The 23,339-nt window shown below is 40.1% G+C and overlaps 1 protein-coding gene across 1 annotated transcript; it reads right to left on the bottom strand.

Annotated features, from left to right (window-relative positions):
• Positions 1-3,807: 3,807 nt before the first annotated feature.
• On the bottom strand, positions 3,808-23,027 carry nuak1b (NUAK family, SNF1-like kinase, 1b). The gene is made up of 7 exons (XM_051883907.1): positions 21,982-23,027; positions 14,184-14,304; positions 11,399-11,550; positions 9,765-9,830; positions 9,301-9,420; positions 8,065-8,197; positions 3,808-7,955 (listed from the first exon to the last, which is right to left on the bottom strand). Exons 1-7 carry the CDS (start codon positions 22,195-22,197, stop codon positions 6,916-6,918), a joined length of 1,848 nt encoding a protein of 615 aa, XP_051739867.1. The 5' UTR covers positions 22,198-23,027; the 3' UTR covers positions 3,808-6,915.
• Between the last annotated feature and the right edge of the window lie 312 nt (positions 23,028-23,339).

Raw genomic sequence — 23,339 nt, 5'->3', positions numbered from 1 at the left:
GTTTTAAATGAAAATGAAAAAGCAAACTGAGAGATGATTCCACTATGAACAAGGGATGAAAAGAGAGGTGTGGGACACATATAACCGCCTCAGTCCAGATCTTAGTGTTTTGAAGCTTTAGTGAGCTCTTAAAGAACAGAATCCTGCACTTTTTACAGGACGAATCGGTCACACATCTTATTTTCCTATGGCTAACTCTCTCTATTTCCCCGTTTATCATGGGCTGGGCTGAAATCAGGCCACACTTGTAATCCAGCCTGAATGAAGGTTAACTAGAGTCTTCACATGCCAAACGCTCTCGGCTTCGGCTTTAAATCTACGGCATGTAGAATCCATCAGCAGTTTCTTTAGCGCTTTCCCACAAATAAAATCTCAAAGATTCCACTCACAGCCCTTTCCAAACTGCTCTCGGCATAAATGCTTTTCCTCTCTCAGATTCAGACGTTAAAGTTTATTTGAAGGAGGCTGAATAAGAGAAAGCGAGAGGAATGGAAAGAAGGATAAAAGAAGCTTTAATCACAGAAAATGGCCCTGGAAAAAAATCTGAGAAGTTGTAGCTGGGCGATGCATTCAGAAGAAGAGATCATCTACTTCATATATTTATTTGGCCTATAAAATGTATTTTATTGACCACATGTTATCATCCCAATCACAAGTAAACATCACTAAAAAGGTGTAAAAATGCTCTGTTTTGGAGATGCATTTTGATCTAATCATTCAAAACAACCACATGAAATCACATTGCATTTGTAGTACAAACACTTTTAATGATTTTAAACTCTACAAGCTATGCTTTTTATTCAAACTGATTCGCAATTTTGTGAACAAATCTGTCACTGTGAATCAGTTCCATCAAACTGCATGGCCATTATAAGGCCTATCTGTCTTTGTACTGAATCACTGACTCTCAAATAAAACACAGCTGCAACCCCAAGTGTTTGCTTTAAAACTGTTTCCATTCCTTCTTAAAAAGAGGGCAGATGTTCCAAAAACTCTTTCTTCCTCCACCAACGAGAGACATGAAGCTGATTGTTTCCTGCAGCTTTAAGTAGGATATCAAAAGATGGAGCACAAGCGGCCGGATGGAGGAAATGAAGGCTTCCCAACATCCACAGAAGATCTGTCCTAACTTCCACATAAGTTCTGAACACAAAACTCAATGGGTGCTGAAAGAATTTCAGAGTAAAGAGCTCTTGAGTTGATGGACAGGAGTTTATCCTGCATAGAGATGTCTTCCTGTGAATATTTTGGTGGTGTGATACTCCTCACGGAGCATTTATAACGTTGGTTAAAACACAGCAGGAGCTCAGAAACTGAATCACAGCCAGCCAGACACATGCTAGACCTTACAATAAAGGTACTGTAGAAGTACCGTGGTTTATTGATTGTATCAGATGGTAATATCATTATAATTTAATACAAAAACTACCATATTTTGGTCATGCACCACGGTATTCTTGGAAGAACCATGGAGTACAATATAAAAACCATGGTATATTTAAGTAATATTACCATCTGATATCACAGTACTTCTTTGTGAGAGTATTTTTTTAACATGGCACCATGGTAATACTTCAGATGTTTTGGCAATATCATGGTATTTGTTGAATTACCTTGGAGTACCGTGTACTATATATGCCATGGTATCAAAATATGGTACTGATTCAAGATTATATCAAAAAATACCATGCTACCATGGTTTTTTAGACACCATGGTATTCTTAGAAGTACCATGTAAGTAGTACCATAGCACATGGCATTATTTTCAGTACCATGGCATATTTTAAAGTACCATAGTATCTGTTACCACTGTCACAGTACTTTTTTCTAAGGGTATAGTTTTTTGACATGGTACCATAATACCATGTTTATGGGAACATTTACTGTAGCAATACCATGGTATACACTGAATTACCTTGGAGTACCATGTAAATACATTGGTATATAAATGTGGTAATCATTCAGCATCATAATGACTAAATGTACCATGTTTTTTGGACATGTACCATGGTATTCTTAGAAGTACCATGGTATAGTACCTTAGTATTACCATCTGACTTACTACAGTATGGCAATTCCATAGTATTTGTTGAATTACCTTGGAGTACTGTGTAAATACCATGGTATATATATATATATGGCAGCATTCTACAAAAAGTATAATGGTACTACCATGGTTTTTGGACATGTATAGTACCATGGTATTCTTTAAAGGACCATAGAATATCATGTAAATACCATAGTATGCCTATGTGGTATTATTTTTTAGTACCGTGGTATATTTCAAAGTATTGCCATCTGATGCTATCACTGTACCATTGTACCGCGACAATGTAAATGTAAATTTTCTGGATATGTACCATGGTATTTGTTGAATTATCTTGGAGTGCAGTGTAAATACCATCTATAAATGGTAAACTTTGTATAGTGCATTCATTGTATTATTTTCAGTACCATGGTAGCTATATTTCAATGTAGGCTACCATAGTAGCCTATTAGCATACTAGACTATCTGCCACAGTACTTTTTTTTGTAAGGGTATTCATGGTATAGCCAAAAAAAATGTGTGTTTGGAATATTGTGGTGTTATTACCATGGAAGAGTAACTTCTTTTTTTACTTAGTACTTTGTTTTGATCTCTTTATGGTTCTAATATGAATGTGGTAATCATTTCGTACCATGGTACCGCCAGAGTATTTTTGGTAAGACTTCTTTCTTACTTTCATCAAATCGTCCTCGTCTCTATTTTTAGCCGTTGTCCTGCTATTCTGGAATTCATTGCTGACTGGCTGCTGCCGAGCGGAATCCTTTCAGGAATGTCTGGAACTTTCTCAAACCACTACAGAGAGAGAAAGCGAGTGAGAGGTTGATCCGTGGGGAAGGGGAGTGGAAAGAAGAAAGCAGATGTGTCTGTTCTTCTGTTGTGGACTATACAGTAAGTCTGAATATGTGAGAGTGCGATCAGGTCCTAGTCTATGAGCTTATACACGTATCTTGTATTGATTAGCGCGTGTGAGATGATTCGTCTTTCTGTGTGTGGTCCATTTAGCAAAAATAATCAGCCGTAATCGCTCACAGTTCAGTATTTCAGCATCAAAGAACAAGTTTAGTTCCCGTGGGTCAGGTTTGGCCTACAACGTGGAGACTAAATGCACATAACTGTTAATAACTCTAGTTTAGAAAACGAATCCCATCTGAATAGTGCTTTTGACATCTCTGGCAAGTAAATATAGTGAGCACCCGATTCCCGATGGTTTTTAAGGGGCATTCTGGGTGTTTTTCTGCAATTTTGACAATGGTACTCCCTAGGAAGTTTACTACTGAACTGGACAGAAGATTGAGACACACCCAGGGTCTTTTAAACCTAGATAATCAAGGACTGTAGCACAACTGTATTTGGGTCAGTCTGGTTGTGCAGAAGGTCTGCTAAATTTTTTTTTTCTCTCTGGCACGCAGCTAAAATGGTCTCTTGTTCTGTTTCCTTGGGTCTTGGAGAGCAGCTCTGGATCAAATTAAAGCTGGCAAAGACTGCTGCCTCTCCTTTTTATATTTATATTCCCTTCAGATCTTGTCTCTCTTGTTCATGTGCACTTTTCCGTACTCTGGCCTTGTGTAAAATCTTTGACCTGCTTAAAGGGGTAGTTCACGCAGAAATGAGAATTGTGTCATCATTTAGTACTCACCGTCATATTGTTATAAACCTGTTTAACAGAAAAGGGGATCCAAATCAGTGATTCAAATGGTTCATTGGTCTACTAAATAACATGCAGAATAGTTCATTCAAATAAAGTAGACACAGACAACAGCTCCTTTGAAATGATCTGTTTATTGAGTTGGTTTTACACAGATTTGGTTCTGTGGTACAAAACACTGCTGGTTAGTGAGATATCTCCACCAAACAACAACCAAAGCAGCTGAATACACAACCAAAGCTTTACAACAAAACCACAATGCACCATCTTTCTGTTATTTTGCTCTTCCAGTTGTCTTTCAGTGTTTGTTTGTGTCTAAACACACACTCACACATGCACACTTTGTATGAGTGCTGTTAAATGAAATTAAATGGCTTCACCACCAATAAATAGAGTATAAAAATGCAATTGTAATAATTTTATTATCAAAAAAAAAAAATCATAAAAGATAGCAAAGGCACTGAACGAAAAATACCTTGGCAGTCCAGGTTTTTCAAACTGATACCAAACCCCCAAAAAAGATTATGGCATTGACCAACAAAAGTAATTAACCATAATAAAATAATGCATAAATAACATAATACTAATATCCAGTCAAGTTTTCCTCTATGCTGAATTTGGACTAAAATGCACCAGGTATTTCCAGTTTGGCTAAAAGCATGTTTGCATTTGATTTGCAATGGCCGCCTCTCTGTTAATCTCAGTTATGATGGCACTATGGTTAGCAATGGCACATTTAAGTGGATGCTCAACTTCTAAGTCCTAAAGTATATTAAGACAAAAAAGGTTGATAGTGAATATCGTGACACCAAATATTGGGTCAGATCTGTGAGGCGGCTTTTGAGATTTCAGACACACGTCAAATGACCCTGATAAAACTGCAGTAGTTGTGATTGATCGTCTGTTTCTGCAAATGCTAGACATTAGCATTAGCACTGCATGTTTGCACTGAAAACCTGTAGAGACCAGGAGAGATCGTTGATTATACGCACAACGTCCTTCTGTAAGGTAAATCAATAATAACAATATTTTGGAGAATCAAAAACAGAAGCGCAATAACATAAAAATACTAACATAGTATAATTTGATCACTGAATCCAGTTGACAATACAATGCAATACAGAAATGCAGTACGATAAAAGATACACATTAGGTGTGTCTATAATATCTACCCAGGACCTCCTTTGAACAAAATGCCTCCCATTATCTTTTTCAGTTGAAATTTTTGGTGCTGACAGCTAACTTAGCATCTCTTTACTCCTGACATTTCTACCCATAAACACCTTCTTTGGTACAAAATACTTCCCTTATCCTTTCATCTACTTTCTTCAACTCACTATTTCTACACTTGCACTAGTCTTTCTTCACATGCAGCAAAATACAAAGCTACGTCGTACTTTCCAGTGAATAACTATGACCCTCTTACTGGAAAAGTGTCCTCCATCCATAAAAGCGTTCATGAACATACCTTGTTAAATACCTCTTTCTACTACAGCTACTTCACACTTACCTTCTAAAAACATTTAGACAACAGCCTTAAAACTAAAATTGCACTTTCATTCGTTTGATATTCTGCAGGTATACAAGAAACAAAGGACTAAAGATTCTGAAACAATAAAGCTTCTATCCCATTAAACCTACGACACAGGGAAGCTCTCTAGTCCAAACATGCCTCTAAAGAGCCTTTGGAATTTGCTGCCTCATCACAGCTTTGAAACTAATCGGTCTACTTGTTTTTTTTAGCCCTAACAGGAGTGTTTTGGGCATCAAAGTTCAACAGAGAACCAATAATCCGTTATTCTTAGAGCTGAGCAATTATGATCCCTAAGCATCAACAGATAAACACTGGGAGAGACAATGTTCCTACAGTCAAAAACCTTTGAAATAGTCAAACAAGCTTGTCTCCTCCTGAAACATTCTTTAGAGCTGAGCCTGTGTCTGACATTTCTACCTTGTGTTAAACCTTGTTAAGGTGAGGTTGTCCAGAAACCCCAAACAGTCACCTAACCCAATCAAGAAACCACAAGAGTATCATTCCAGAGAAACGCATGCTGCATGCACACATGTTCCTGTCAGGACTCGATCAGAAACGACCAATCCAGCATGCTGGAACTTTGAATTACCCAACAGGTTCTGGAAATAAACTCCTTTTGAAGGTGATTACAGACTGACTATGCACTGTAAAGCACTGGTCTCTCATCAGTAGTGGGGCAAATTTAACCTTGAAGTCAGGTAGTTCTGTAGGGTAGGCTTTGTGCTCAGAGGTCCTGGGCCTCTTCTAAGCATTCAATACAAACTCAAAAATAAAATCAAAATAATAAAACAAAAATAATAAAGCACTGTTCATCTGATGACAGCTTCCTCTGGCATCTCTCTCCACCTTAAGGAAATGACATACATAATTTAATTTGAATAAAAAAACCAAACAAACAAAAAGGCACTTCTATAAGTCCATAGATATGATTCTACTCATAGGATCAATATGATTTTGATCGTTACATATGCAGTTTAAATGACATATCGCAATAACCAAGAAAGGAAAATAACAATTATATATGTCAGTTCCAATCAAGGGCAAGGAGAGATTTGAGTTTTCTCATTCTTCCAGTACTGCCAGACCACACCAGTTTTGTATCACTAAATCTACAAAAAATATTAATAAATAATACACAACAACAGTTCATTTGGAGCAAGACCCTGGTTTCTTTTTTTGGAAGTAAAGACCACAAACGACATGTGCTCTGTGAGAGTTTTAAGGTGCTTGATAAAATCCGGTTGGCTCTTATTTTTGTTTCATCAAGGCTGCCGTTACATGATGCCTTATTGTGATGCCAACTCACCTTTTACTTAATATGTAAACATTTAATTTCATTTCTTGCCTGTAGGGGGATAATGTCACAGAGTACCAACTTAAATTTTACTTACTTCAAACCCTTAAATCCCCCAAGGCTGTAGTTCCCCAAGTTGTATTTGATACAAATTTTTTAATATGTATAAAATTGGGTATGGTTAAGGTAAGGAAGGATAGGGTAGGATTAGGGTTAAGGGTTAGGAGTTAGGTTTAAGGTTTGGTTGTACACAACCTCCAATATCATCCCATTGAAAAAGGACTCACATTCATAGAATCCCAGTTTTGCACTGGTCGTCAACAACATGCCAAACAAACACCTTCCACTTGCTCCTCCTCCTTCCTTTCTAGGCCCCTTTCAACTGGCCCCTACCCCTATGACAGGTTGTTGCTGATGTCCAGGGCTTGTTGGTACACCTGAGTCATATCATCAAGATCTCCTAACAAAGAGAAGCTGCTGTTATCCCCCGGAGAGCCCTGCGTTCCTCGACTGAATTTCCCACTATGTAGGGGAGGAGCTGCCTGGAGACCTTTAAAGTTGGCCAGCTGGAGAAGGTTTTCTGCAGACACACAGCCTCTGATGTTGGGGCGGGTTCTGGGTGGGGGCCAGTCAGCGCCGCTGAAGGAACTGTTGCTGATGGTGTCGCTATCCTCCCTTACAATACTGGATGGGCGACTCTGACTGCGGGATAAACCTGAATCGCCAGGTGCTGGTTCTCCAAGGACACTCATAGGAGGAGCACCGCTGTACGTAGAATACTTCCCGTTGCGTTTCAAGATGCCTTTTCTACCAACCGCTCGCTTTGGTGGTGAGCTGGCGGCGAGAGGTGTAATGTTGCCACCTAGCAGGTCAGAGGACTCACTGCGCTCTGGGGAAGAATAGTACCCTGATTCCCGTTGTTGGTTGTTCTTTAGAATTCCCTTCTTAGGAAGGATGGAAATCGCCTTAGTAGGAGAGTTGCCTGTTAGCCCCTGCTCCTCCTCGCCCTCTTCACCCTCAGGCCCAGATTCCTTCTCTGGGGTTCCCGCACCGGACTCTATCTCCTCCAGACTTGGAGAGCGTTGCTCTTCAGAGGTTCTTGTCTTCAGGATGCTCTTTGGTCTCTTGAGGCCCAGGCTGTCCTCACCATTACAGTGAGACGCTCCAACATCATTCTCTTTCTTGGACTTTTTGGGCCGTTGACGGACAAGCAGGAATGGTTCGGACCGGATGGCTTTAGTGGGTCGTGGCTCAGTCCGGTTCTGCCAGTCAATGAGACGAGCCAGCATGGGCGAGCCAGAATCCCTTTGCGATTCACAGTCACACACACTGGTCTTCCATCCCCAGTTTACCCACCAGTGATTGGCGATGTCTTCCACTGTTGCCCGCCGCTCAGGGTTGACCATCAGCATCCACCGGATCAGACCACGAGCATCTAAACAAAAGACCAAACCAGCTTCTTGTTTAGCATAATCAGAGACAAGTTTACCTGAATACTCATTTCTCTATACAAAAGGCATTCTGAACTGAGTTCAATCCAGTACCTGATGACTGGGATGGTTCTCGATACTCTCCATTGCTGATTTGCCGAATGAGATTTTTGTGGTCCCCTCCATCGAACGGCATACTGCCATAGACTAGCGTATACAGCAACACTCCCAGAGCCCAGCTGTCCACCTACAAATAATGGATTGCATTGATGTCAGCTGACTCTGAAAGAACATTGAGTTACTGCTAAATGTTGAATAAATGACACTTCAGATATCCTGTCATACAGAGGAGGTATAGAAATCACATGACAAGGCTGGGTTGGTTAGACTGTGCTTTCATGCAAGAATCTATTTAAAGCATGACTTTTTGGACTTTTTTGGAAAGCAATAGGACACTCCAGCAAGCAGGAACAGCATTAGACTGTACCAGTCTACCGCTTTTGCTGGTTTCAGGGTGTTTTTCAGCATCAACTCTATATGCTATCAGTCTGCTTTGAAACATTTTATAACACAACATATCACCCTGAGCAGTCAGTTATGCAAGTTATGGAGGGTAGGGTGAAAGGACAAGGTATGTAGGCTAGAAATCTCATGACCGCCCCAGCAACCTGAATGGTTTTCCAGGTCCTTGAGTTGTCAGTTCACAGGAAATCACTTATGGAGTGATTGTTAGCTCAAGGCGACCACCATGGCAAGAGACTTTATTTATTTTATTGATTGCAAGGTTTGGCTTTTTGATTACATCCTCTACATTGTAGTGTTTTCTCTACCCCTGAGGAAAATTGCAGCAAATTATTGCAGGCTAAAGTCTATAAAGTACACTGAATTACTTCTATCTTAAAATGCCCTGGGCTGAATACCACAAGAGAGACCCATGTAAAGCTCTAAAGATCCTTTTAACTCTGACCCAGGATTGACACATATAATCAGAGATACTTGGAGAAAGAAACTCCAGCTGCGCTCCATGTTCAGTAGGGAAGCACCAGTGTGTGTTTGCCTGATTCTAGAGGTCTGTGGAAGGATAATCCCATCAAAGAGCTGAACGAGGCTTCACTCACCACACAGACTGTCTCTGATAGATCACAGCCGCTCACAGTGGATTTCACATGCTAACATAATGAAACTGAGGGGTGTTTCATTTACGATGATGCAAACCTCAAGGGTTTATGTCTGTGCATCACGTCATGTAGGCCTGTAGTAAACCATTCCAGCATGTTTTTATGACCCTGGAAAAAAATGTTCAACATAAAGAGCAGCTTGTATAGCTTTCCTTATCTGAGCATGCCTCACCTCTGGACCACGGTACGGTCTGCCGTTGACGATCTCCGGGGACGCGTACAGTGGACTACCACAGAAGGTCTGGAGGAGCTTGTCTTTATGATACAGGTTGGACAACCCAAAATCAGCAATCTGGATAAACAATAAACAAGTTGTTCTGTTTTAGAGAACCAGTGCAGCTAAAATTTTATTTTTCGTGGTTTAGAAAGTGTTTGTTTTCATAAGCAGTGATTTTTGTTTCATACTGTTTCATTCATCGTTTCATTTTGTTTCATTCAACATCATGTTTCATGAAGACCATCATTTTTAAGTTCACATATTTACATTTAAATCCTACTGAATTGTACTGAAAACATTTTTTCTATGTACTATTATTTGGGATGCACTAATCCTAATGTGTTATACCATATAGTACGGATGTGAACTAGGACTAGCCACGGTTTCAGGACCATTCTAACTAAAAAAAACATTCTCACCTTTATGTTACAGTTTTCATCCAGTAGCACATTTTCCAGTTTCAGGTCCCGGTGAACAACACCATTCTGTAAAGAAAACGTAAGAATACATTTTAGAGATTGGAGATAATACTGTCATAGCCAGCAGAATACGACCAATTAACCACTGACATCTGTTCCACAAACAATATCTCTAATTACAATTCTGTTTAGACACCAGCTCTTGATTGGGACATGATTGTGCAGTTAGTCCTTGTGTTTCCTTAAAAGTAACAAGCAGCATCTGGGTTACAGCACTCCCAGAAACACAGTCACAAGGGGCTTAGGATCTGAGAGAGTTCATTACAGATGTCTGATGACCATGAAGGACGCATGTGTTCAGCATGCACAGCTTTTAGCAGATGGACTATAAACTGACAGTTTAACAGACTGCTTTCTTGTGTTGTCTGGTGGACCCCACCCAAAAATCCCCCACATTGTGGTTGCCCATGGTGATGATGATTCATTACCCTCCCCTCTGGTGTCTGGGAGCTCCCCTGCCCTGAAATATGACATCACGTCATCTTCAGCTGCAAACCAGCCCACCCAGTACAGGTCCACGGAGACCTTGATTGACTCTGAGCAGTGCATCATGGGGGAACAGGACTGTCTCATTTGTAAGATTGTAAGCATTTTGATGTGCTGTTCTAAAAGGTAGGTAAGTGTGTGAATGCATTGCAGTGAGCCCAGTGACAAAAAAATCCACCCAAAAATGGTGGACGAAACCAGAGAAATGTCAGTTATAAATATATGTAACCGGTCCTACTCGACCCGCTCCAAGCGGGATTCGAACCGGCGTCTCTGGCATGGGAGGCGGGCACGCTAACAAGGACGCTAAAGACTGCAGCCTCTAGCGTCAGTCTCTAGTGCACCTCTTGAGGCCAGGGGAGTGAGATTTACCTGGCCAGCTCTTTACTAACTGGCCTCCGTTACACTCACCCCCTTAAACCTCACTCCCATCTGGGTCACGGCACCAAATGTAAATGTTCCTACTCGACCCGCTCCAAGTGGGATTCAAATTGGCGTCTCCAGCATGGGAGGCGGGCGTGTTAACAAGGACGCTAAAGACCGCAGCCTCTAGCATCAGTCACTAGCACACCTCTTGAGGCCAGGGGAGGTTTACACACACAGCTCTTACTGGCCTACGTTACATATATACGAAGTTGACCTTAACAGAAAAAGTCTTTTTCTGTTTACAATGGCTTTTTTCATCTAGTATTTGTTTGACCTATGTATTTTTATGCTAAGCTTTGCAACAAGCTAATTTAAAACTATTAAAATGACTTTAAAAGAAAAGGTCCAATTGTAAGAAACTGGAAAGACCTTATTCACGAAAATGTAGTTGGCTGGTTTATTACTCCATCGACAGCTCTGCTAAAAGCTGAAATGTGTGACCCATGATGCAAAGCTGTTTCACATCTGTTGTCTGTTCCAAGATTCCTCCCAAACCGACAAGAGCCAAAGATAATAGACTCGCACTGCACAGCCCAATTTCATCGAATAACTGCACGTGCAGCTCTGCAGGAACCCTGATGACACATGAGGCTCTCTTTGGAAAGAGAAAGGGATTGAGAAAGAGATAAAGTGGAAAAGAGAGAGATAAGAGAGGTGCGTACCTTGTGGCAGTAGTGCACAGCAGAGACAATCTGCCTGAAGAAGTGTCGGGTTTCTCTCTCAGTCAGGCGCCTGCGTTCACTGATGTAGTCATAGAGTTCGCCTTTACTGGCGTATTCCATGACGATCACTATCTTGTCCTTATTTTCAAACACTACAAAACAAAACAACACCATATTGAAAATCTGAGCAGGAGATGGTTTATTTAGAACTTGCATGTTTATTCCTGATGTTTTATTTATATATGTTCAGAATGTTTATTTAATGAGCTGTTTACCACAGTTGAATCAGTGTAAAAATGCTTTATTCCAGTTTGGAGTTGGCAATACAATTTACAATAAAGTTGTTATATCGTCCAGTATGTTTATCCTCTAGTTCCCATAATGTAATTCCACAAGTCAGTTATTACACCATTAGATGGCGGCAAAGACTCTCTTTATGAGTGAGTGAGTGAGTCAGAACATGGAAGTTGTTTTAGCGCTGTGGGAAATCCCCTTAACTTTTAAAAGGACAAAGACAAAGATATCACTTTTCTTATCGCACATTCAAACAGTTTTTTTATAATGGATATCGACCTGAAGAATGAATGCTATATCAGGTACTACACTCTTTTAGACGATCTCGCTCTCATAATACCATAATGATCTACAAAATACAATAAGCTTCAATGAAGCAACTTATATATGTATGTATATTATAATAAAGAACATAAGAAAAAAAATCTAGATAAATTTGGAGGCCTCAGTAATTGACCAGCTGGTTATCGTGACCCATGTCTAGTTTAGGCCAAGGCTTCAATAGAGAGGCGTCCAGTCAAAAATAAGCATGTACAGTGGCGCCTTGTTTCTTCAGAATGCAACCCACAATGAAAAAGTACAAGTAAAAAAACTACTGGATGCATAAAAGTGAAAAGACTTTGTTTTGTAGTGGCCAGTCCAGAAAGTTCAGCAGGTCACAGCAGAATCCGCTAACAACCAGGAGAAGCCGAAAAATCCAGAGGAACAAACACAGCAAATTACAGTCCGACGCAGCAGAAAGTGGCTGTTTCTGCAAAACCCCAAAAATCCTCGTACGGATCACCCCACCCAAGCATTTGGCGCTGCCGCCGGCTCCTGTCACACGTCCAGAATCAGTTCTCATCTTTTTACAGAATCTCTTGTGTCCGCCACCACTTTCCACAGAACAGCAGGGAATGCTAGCGCAAGGCCTTCTGGGAACGTGCAAATAACAGAGTTAACATAACACACATTACTGTTTTAAAGAGAATAAATCGCAGTCTTCTCAAAGTGATGCTAAATATCGAAGCTCAGCGACAAATTCTACAGTGATACGAGAAAATCTTTCTGACAAATAAACTGGCCTGTAGGAAAGGAAAATCCCAAATGAAATCTCAACTGTTTCTCCAATATCACAATGAGGCTAAAGACAAACTAAATAGAGACTTTGCTCAAGTCTCCTGATTCTCAGATGTTTCTCCTGAAAAAAAAAAAAAATAGTTTGATAGTCCACTACAGACTTAACTAAGTAACTTTGTAACTACATGTCAACTACCAGTCATTAGAGTATTAGTAGACTGCCTACTAAATATCTGCTAACACTTTATTTTGATGCTCCCCAACAGACATCCTACTGACTACAAGTAACTTTGCAAGAAGATGTCAACTTATTCTAGAAACCCTAACCCTAACCTAACCTAACAGTCTACTAATACTCTAATGAGAGTTAGTTTACATGTAGTGGCAAATGCAAATTAATGAGAGTTAGTTGACTAGTAGTTGCAAAGTTACTTATAGATAGTAGAATGTCTAAAGTGGACAATCGAAATAGTATAACCATAAAAAAAGACACCAGTAATCTCAAATGTCTCACAGTATGCTCAGATTTGCCAAAAAGTTTGCAATCAAAAGTCAGAGAAGTCAATATGAGCTTGAGTTTTATTGTCTCATTGTCTCATTTGTGTGGAATTTTAGGAGTAACAATTGACACACTTTTAACTCTAAATCTCCTGAGCAATTAAAGAGCAAGCTCTGAGTAATAAAAAGTTCCTCTGGGAAAGTTCACGCTGCTAAACGGGTACGTAAGCAATTCACATTCATTCCTCTATCTGAAAATTTCCACGACCAACCCAAAACCATAAACATAACTTAACACGGCAAGATTAAATTAAAAGAGAAAGACACTCTGACACTGGAGCAATGAAAGACAGCCAGACACAAGAAAAAAAAGAGTCTCCAGAGACTCATTTAAAGCTGGCAACTCCAGAGACTCGTTTAAAGAGGTGTTCTCCCCTATTTGAGTCGAGCCAACCACAACACAGGCGGAGTCATGACACAGAACAAAGATGAATACGGCAACTTTTCAAAAATAAACTGCCCTATAAACCCAGACGGACTTTGAGCGGAAAACCGTCGAGTCAGCGTGCCGAGAGCTCGCCAGGCCCGCCGTGGCACAGAATCAGCAGAAGAAACCAGACGGCAGCAAAAACGTCTTTAGAAATAATCAACACAGGGCTTCACTAACCATTGAAACACATGCTGGTCAGGAATGGGGAGTGTCATATTCACTGAGGCTGATCTAGTTTAATTTAAATATTATTGCATGAACAAAACAAAAGGCCTTTACTATCCTTCACAACACAAGCCTATTAATAGTCAATGAAAGATTACTAATGATTCATTAGAATTGTCCTTTTTATTCATTGTTGAGTTTGAGTGCATTGATTAATAGGTAGATAGACAGACATATGGATAGATAGATAGATAGATAGATAGATAGACTGATGAATACCTTCATATATAGAGATGATATGTGGGTGGCGAAGAGACGACATGATCTCGATTTCTCGTCGAATGTGAACCATGTCCTGTTCATCTTTAATCTTCTCCTTCCTGATAGACTTGATGGCAACCTGAAAAGAAGAAAGAGTTTTAGAGCTTCAAATATTACTCCATTTTAAGATTAAAGGTTATAAAAGTATTTGTAAAATATGCTAATTTTGGTCGATAAAGATTGTATCAATTACATTGTCAGACCAGTAGGTGGCGACAAGTGACTTAAAAATGTATTTGTCATTGAATCATTCAATCAAGAGATTAGTTCAAAAATTCATCCAGTAATGAAACAAGTGTAGTCTTTATGAGTCATTGAATCATTCGTTCAACCATTTTTTTTTTTACATATTCATTCTAATTAATTAAACATTTTTAAATAGACTGCAGCAATTAATATTTTGTCAGAACCTCTAGTAATTTACATGTTATTTTATCTAGTCGTCTGTTCAGAATCGTGGGAGAATCGTTATCTCTTTTTGAAACAAACTAAATCGTGATTATTAATTTATCCAGAATCATGCAGCTCTATACACAATTGAGGATTTTTTGGACAAAAAGTTGGTTGCGACAAGCCTCGAATCGGGCCACGCTCTTCCCAATTGTTAGGGGGTGCAAATCGGGCCCAAAATCAGGCTTAAAATCCTCAAGTGTGTGGCTAGCATAAGCCACTTTTTTTTTCTTTTTCTTTTTTAACAGGAAATGACAGCTATAAGTGTTTGAGCACGTGCACTAACCACTCTGACAAACATTCTATTTCTGAATTTCAGAAAAACACCTGAGTAGATTCTTCAGACAGAGAGGTGTAATCATCCCATCACACACACATAGAATCATCCCATAAACACATCACGACTGAGCATATTTTCAGCCTCTTGCTGTATAATTTTCCTGATGTTTTTTTTGGGAAAATGAGGGTGCAGTGTTTGAAAGCTCTCTCATGTGTTTATTCGGCTCTCATGGGCCCTGAGGACACTGCACTGATATCTCTATATTATGTCCATCACATGACCTGAACACAACAGAACTGGAGATAAGATGTGGGCCGAGAGATGATGCCCTGCTGACTGCCTGATGGATGATGTCACCAGGAGGAAAGAGGAAATGATATCTGGGTAGTGATTTCCTGTCTATTTCTGTCCTATCTCACCCTCCCAGGCGTGTGCTACACGTCCATTTAAAGAACAAATGGAACAATGAGTGAGCTGATGACAGACCTTTGTTGGAAAAGAGGAAGGCCTTTGTCAATGCTGTTTGTTTTGTGATGTCATGCACATTGACATCTCCAGCATGTGGCTTCTCATCATCGCTGTAGTTCTCCGAACAGCGGACGCCTGTGTCTTCACATTAATGGCAAGCATGCAGGCGAACCACTGCTTTTCTCGGAGAAACCAAAACCACATGTTTCCGAGGAGCTGAAGGTAAATCACCGACTATATCCATAAAAGGAAAGCCCTAGTGGAATGCTTCAAAACTGATTATGTGGAATAAAAAGACATAAACAAATCCAGAAACCAGGGCCCGTTCTCTAAAAGCAGAATGGGCAAGTCCTGCTCTTTATTGGAAAGCCATCACGGAGTGTTTTCCATGAGCTCATGAAGTTATGTGCAGTTGAAGGTATTCACCTCCCGCCAGGTCCGCTGGAGACGCCAGGAATACTAATGTTGCAGTTTGTTCATTCGCAGCAGGAGCGAGAGTTTAAAATAATCTCCAGGAAGAAAAAAAGACTGCGTTCCCACTGAGGTAGTAACAGGATTCCGACCAGTGGAGCTTTTTATTTGTTTATCTGTGTGCAAGCCAAATGAACAGAATACAGCATCAATAAAAGTGCAGACGAGTTTTTGTGTTTCGTTAAAGGATTGGTTTGCTTCAGAATTAAAATTTCCTGATAATTTACTCACCCCCATGTCATTCAAGATGTTCATGTCTTTCTTTCTTCAGTCGAAAAGAAATTAAGGTTTTTGAGGAAAACATTCCAGAATTTTTCTCCATATAGTGGACTTCAATGGGGACCAACGGGTTGAAGGTCCAAATGTCAGTTTCAGTGCAGCTTCAAAGGGCTCTACACGATCCCAGACGAGGAATAAAGGTCTTATCTAGTGAAACGATCTGTCATTTTCGGTCATAAAAAAAATAAAAATGTATATACCTTCTAAACACAAATGCTCATCTTGCACTAGCTCTGTGATGCGCCACGCATTACGTAATCACGTTGGAAAGGTCATGTGTGACGTAAGCAGATGTACCGCGGTAGGGCGAAAAACTCCATCTCGTTTTCTCCTCCAATTTCAAAATTGTCTGACATCGTTGTTTTACCTTTTTTTTGTAAAGGGTTTGACTTGCACGTTCGCTTTGTATACACTTCCGCCTGTCACGCGTGACCTTTCCAACGTGATTACGTAATGTGTGGCACATCACAGAGCTAATGCAAGATGAGCAATTGCCGTTAAAAAGTATATAATTTTTTTTTTTTATAGAAAATGACTGATTGTTTTGCTAGATAAGACCCTTAGTCTTCGGTTGGGATCGTGTAGAGCCCTTTGAAGCTGCACTGAAACTGTAATTTGGACCTTCGACCCGTTGGTCCCCACTGAAGTCCACTATATGGAGAAAAATCCTGGAATGTTTTCCTCAAAAAGCTTAATTTATTTTCTACTGAAGAAAGAAAGACATAGACATCTTGGATGACATGGGGGTGAGTAAATTATTAGGAAATTTTAATTCTGAAGTGAAATAATCCTTTAATGATGCTTGCAAAGGGTTAGGGATTTGAATCTAAAACCTCGAAATACTACATAAAACCCAGGCAACCAACTACAACATGCTGGATAGAATATTTGCTAACTTATTTCATGAAATAAACTGTCCCTGCCTACTATGGCCACTAGAGGCCGCCAGCTTCCAATGAAAACATCAAAGCGAACATGAGATCAGTTTTGTTTCCCTTTGATGACCAAGACTCAGATACTCTCACTGACCCTGGATCAGAATTTAGAGCCTGTTGCATTTCTATCATGCTGTTTTGGCCCCTGTACAGGATATTAATTTTCCACGACGCTTTAATTTCCTGCTCAAGATGGACTTTAAAATGTTTGTCTACTTTCACACTGTCACAGTGACCTTTTGCCTACAGAAGGACATGTACAAACAAACACACACTCACATGATGGAAATTTGACCAATTCATCACACACCATGGAAGGAATGCTTACTGTTATGTTCTGTGGACATCCGATCTTGTTTGTACATTCAGATTCACACAAATGCAATGCAAACACGTACAGAACTGACCTCATACGTGCGAGAGCTCACACACACATGCTATCGGTCTGCTCTGGTCATTATGCTGAATCAGAGGGTGGTGAAGCTATAAAGAAGAATATGTTGTGCAATCTCTTTGGTTATCTGTGCCATAGGGGTAGAGGTCAAGAAAACTCTGTACTGGATTGTAGCACATATCAACAATCAGAACTTTGTGTTTGTCTGTGATGGTAGATAGTAAAGCATTATCATGGCAGAATAAACATTGCATTCAGCAGCAAAAGTTTGTTTGTTTTAACAAGGGACATCACCGAGAGGCACTAAGCTAAATATGATATGAGCTGCTTGTTATGGCTGGTTATAGAGGTTGATCTTTCATGTCTCAAGAGATTTAGTGGAAATCACAGTTATGTTCGATTTAAGTATCAACTTTGTCTTTGATGTTTCCTTTGAAGATAGACACAAATGAGACAATATTTGACATACAGAAAGGCCTGAAATTAGAGCTGCACGATTAATTGTTAAAAGATCACAATTTCAGTTCAAACACCTAAGCGAATTTAGGATTATTCCTAAATTACACTGATTCGGCTATGTCTATTAAACCTTTGACAAGTACGATCACAGCGATTCAAATCTGTCTGAGCCAGAGAGAGCAGTTGTCATGTTTAGGTATGAAACAGTTTCACAAACAGTCTTTCCAATCACACAGTATCATAATTTCTGTTACAATCATTCAAATTATCACAGAAGTATAAAAGTTTATATTTTGGGTATAAACACTGATGTCTACGGTAGCGATCAAAATAGAGCAAAACACCTTTTGAAAGTAACTTGTCTTCAAATAAAGATTGTATCAATTACATTGTTACACCAGTAGGTGGCGACAAGTGACAGTTAAAAAATGTATTTGTCATTGAATCATTCATCACTCATTCAGTACGCAAGTGGGATTTCACACATTGTTGCACTCCGAAATGTGTCAAAACAGCATTAACAATGCAAGTGAAAAAAAACCCCAAATGTTTCTATGTGCACAGCTTTGATTTTTCGAGTTGTTGGGTTATTCAGTGCTATTCATAACGCAATGCAAGTTGCGAACACAAACGCTTAGGTACGCAAGCTCTATTTCCAACATTGTTGCCCTAGAAAGTCAGAATACAATTCATAACTCAATGCAAATATGAAAAGTCAATTTAATGCAGCGTTGCATTCTGACGTGTTTCAAAATTCTATTCATTACGCAATGTGAACGCAAACGTTTCTCAGTATGCAAGCTCAATTTAAAACGTTGCGTTGCTAAATCTGTCAGAACACATGCACATACAAGTATGTAAACCCATTTAAGCATGCAAGTGCATTTTCACGTTGCTGTATTGTAAAGTGTGTTGAAATACAATTAACACAATGCGAGTACATGGTGCATTCTCAGCGAAGCCACAAAAGGGGGGTTAATGCGTCTTTCGTGTTCCACAGAAGTAAAGCCCACATTATAGTTCACATTTTATGCGTACGCAAGGGTCAGCGTACCGTGCGCATGATGTGAATTTCGCCATCAGAAGAGTATGCGCGTACTGTATGCACACCGTCAGATTTTTGTAACCTTGTACGCATTTAATTTTTTTGCAGTAATTAGTTTATCCACTAGGTGGCAACCATGCCCTGGGGATGTCGATTCACAAGGTAGTCAAAGAAAAACTGCATAAACAGAACAGACGGGAACGCATGCAAGCTACTGTGACAATGGAGGCTTATATAGACAAGAGATTGTGGAAAGAGGTTAGAAAGTACCCTCATTTGTACAACTCTAGCATGAAAGAATACAAAGATGTTTACATGGGTTGTAACTCGTGGCGGGAGATTGCTCAAACTGTGCATGCGTCGAACGCCTGTGTATGCGTATGAGTCAAATGAAGTATACTTGCTGTGCGTAGCGTACGCGTAAAAAAAACAAAGTATACCCAAGGCTTGAGGGTACGTTTACACAACAATGAAGTACTAAAAACGAAAACGTTTTTCCTTTGCGATTTTCACGTACAGATGACAACGTTGTCAAAACGATCCCCGCTCACACGGATCCGCGAAAACTATTAAAAACGCTGTATTATTCATGCCAAGCCAGTAGTTGGCGATGTCACTTTGTAAAGAAAAACAACACACCTATAAATTGAACATTTAATACGCATGCACATGATGTCACAAATTCACATTTCTGTAGTTTACACGAAGACAATAACAGTTTCGTTTTCAGGCCCCCAAAACGCCGCTGTCGTGTAAACGAATGGCCAAAACACAAAAAGTTTTCTGATTTTAGGTGAAAATGATGTCGTGTAAAAGTCATACAAGTTTTGAACAACATAAGCGTGATTAAACGATTACAGAATTTTCATTTTTGAGTGAACTATCGCTTTAAGCAATGTATGAAAAAGAATCAAAATACTGTGTGATTTCTCCTACGGGTGTAGGCGTGTGTTAAGATTCTGTGATGTCAAATGTTTAGTCTCTGTGAGCAGTTATCAGTGGTTTCTGTCTGTTATCTATACGTCTGCACTATAACTCTTTACAGACAGTGCGTCCGGCCGGTTAACAGTTTTTCTGACTAATTCCTGTTAAGCACACTAAACTGGTGCCAGAAAACAACACCGTATGTCTCTCTGAGTGACTTTATGTTTATGGGCCCACAAACACGCATGACAAATTATGTTTTACCATGTGTCGGAGTTTGAGGTAAACGAAAAAACATGTATGTGTAAGTGTGTGTGCACCGTTTTATTTTTAGGTCTGTTGGAGTGTGTTCATACATTCTTCAGCAGCCTGCCAACACTCTGATGGCACACTGCCCACCGATACACTCAGACCTGTGTGTGTGTGTGACTATATGTGTTGCGAAATAGCCTGAATTGTAAATTATTAAACTAAAAGAAGGCTATATATCTATAGGTTGCGCCTCAAGAATGGGTTTCAGGTCTATTAGGCAGGTTAAAAAAACGATGCTAAATGCTAATAACAAAACAACTAAACAAACAGTCATTCATTGTTAGTTTCCCATTAGGGTTCGGCGATGTCTACCAAATTGGCATCAGACGATGATGAGGGGACTTCAAACGTTCGCGTTTGAGCATTAATCTCGATATACAATTAATTTAAAACGCTCGCTCTGCTCCGCTAGTGGACACGTACCGTTAATGTGGCGCGCGTCTGGAGAAAGAGAGAACGCGCACGGAGCTGAAAGGGTTTGAATGAAGCGCGTTTGGCTTTAGATAAAATTATTAGAGGATGTAGCGCTAAAATATCATTACCACAAACGATCCTGAGTGCTTGTGGCGTGATTCTCACCGCTGTTTTTACGCGATGCTCACTTCAATTAGAAACGGTAAAATGGTGCTACCATTCTCTCTCGCGGTCCGGAAGGGGGCTCAACAACGTGATGTCTGTCAGCCATCGCCGATAGACGATGGCATTGTCTGTCGGCCCAACCCTATTTCCTATACATACAATCAGACTCTACTGTAATTTGGCGCAAATTCATCAATCACTTAGTTGAAGCTAGTCAAATCAGCCAGATGCTAACACTATTCTCAAAACCATTCGGGGTGAAAGAACTAGAAACAACAACATGGTTTATGCCGACCACAAGAAGATAATCTGTAGAACGCTGGGGTCCAAACAAAATTGGACCCCCTTGACTTTCATTGAAATGGACTAAAGACACTGAAAAGTATCTTGTTTTGTAGCCTACTTCACAAGAAGTAAGAGTCATACAGGGTTGGAATGACAATAGGGTGAGTAAACTATGACAGAATTTTCATTTTTAGTGAGCTTTAGCAGAATGGAAAGATTTCATTGCTCCAAGCAGCTGTTCTGGGTTCTGCGGTGACTGAGCCGCAATGTTAAACAACAACCAAAGCCACGTGCCGCAGTGTGCCGAATGAATCCGGTATGTTTGATTAATGAACAAACGAACACTAAAGCCCTGCCTGACCTTGATGCCCACAGCAGAACTTGGAATCTAGGTCAGAGTTCATGAGTGACCCGAGGGTCAGAACTCAAGGTCTTTAACACATGGTCGCATTATTATGGTGAGCGCTCAGCAGTGACCTTTGAACCCAACTGCAACAGAAACGGTCAATTGGTTGAAGTGTGATGCGTTTCATTGGGGGCCATTAAAGCAAGTTTACACAAGATTTAAAACATCTGCTCTTGCAAAACCGAACGCGTGCGGAGCACAAGCGTGGGGTGGTATTCCCATGAGATGGGCTGAAACGAGCCAAACACAACAGTGGATTATTATAGCTTAGCTGACACCCTAAACGACAAACTACAGCCGGCCCAAGAACCAGGCCAGTGCTGTACATTTACCAAATGACTCACTGGTATATATCAGTGTATCATGGCGTATGATATCACCACAGTACTTTTTAACTAGAGGTTAAGTATCTAGCAGGGTTTGAACCTTCAACCTTTTAGAAACCTAAACTGATTTAGCAGACGCTTACCTCTCTTCCAGAATGGCGCTCGATGGCCTTCTTGACTTTGCCGTACGTTCCTCTCCCCAGGGTCTCCAGCAGCTCATATCGATGCTTTAGGTTGTGTTTGTGATGATGTTTCTTCACACCAGAGCTGCTGCGTTTTACCTCACCGGGGCCCTCAGGGGCCTCCGCCACCGCCACCACTGAGGGTCCCGGCGGGTCACCTGGCCTTTGTGTCTCCATCACGCGGGAGGATATTTTAAACCTCCCTCAGTTTAAATATCTTGACTAAATGCTTTGAAATATTGATAATATAAAACCTAATTAATATAGCTAATTAGCATATAAATAAATAAATAAATTACAATGCGAAGGTTTAATTATGTTAACATATAGACTAATTTATGATTGTCAATAATGACTCATATTTTAATGAGATGTCTATCTATTCTACCTATAGCCGGCTATGGTAGGCTATCTAAAGAAAAATAATAATCCCAGTCTAATTATGAACGATAAAAACCGGGCTCAGTATGGATAAAAACGGACTAAAAAGGCATATTATTAAAAAGAATCTAATGAACACGTGCCATGTGGTTTTATGGCACTTATAAAGCTGCTACAATGTATCATTCACAATTAGAACGACAATGAATCTATGGTGCACTATTCTATTATGACGCGTTCGATACCATTATGACGTTTCCTACTCCGTTATGACGTGTTCTCTTTCCCGTGGCGCGTTCGATCATGATTTCTCCGTTATTCCTTTGTTTCAATCTACCGCAGAAAATCTCAGGCGAGAAAGCAGCGACCACGCCGGCGTTCTGGACGTAAATCACCCTCATTCTGGCCTCGGATCCGCCGTGGTATCAGTCAGCTCGGTTCTGGTGCCGGTGATCCGTGATATGAGGCTCGGTGTGCGGGGATCGGACGGAAGGATGTGCTGCGGTCTCGTGTCTGCTGTGGCCATGATTCGGTGTGTTCGGCCCGTCTCTCCTCCTGGTGTCCTGATCTGTGATTCTTTCTCTCTGTCCTTCAGGCTGAGGAGCACTGAATAAAGACGGAGGGGGGCGGAGTCACTGCCAGCAGTGCGTGTGTCTCTCTCTCTTTCTTTCTTTCTTTCTTTCTTTCTCTCTCTCTCTCTCTCTCTCTTTGAATTTAACATTTAAGTCAAGCGAAGCCTGTGTTTATATATATATATATATATATATATATATATATATATATAATATACTATACTGTATAATATATATATATAATATAAAATACAGTATTGTGACAGTAGATCAAAATGTCTGAAGCATTTGTGCTCCGATGTTCATATCAGACATTCAAAGGTCTAAAAGCAAAGGTCAGGAGTATTCATAACTACATAAAGCAGT

The sequence above is a fragment of the Ctenopharyngodon idella genome, chromosome 24 (genome assembly GCF_019924925.1).
Source record: "Ctenopharyngodon idella isolate HZGC_01 chromosome 24, HZGC01, whole genome shotgun sequence".
Lineage (NCBI taxonomy): Eukaryota > Metazoa > Chordata > Actinopteri > Cypriniformes > Xenocyprididae > Ctenopharyngodon > Ctenopharyngodon idella.
This window is presented reverse-complemented; position numbering and strand designations above follow the sequence as displayed.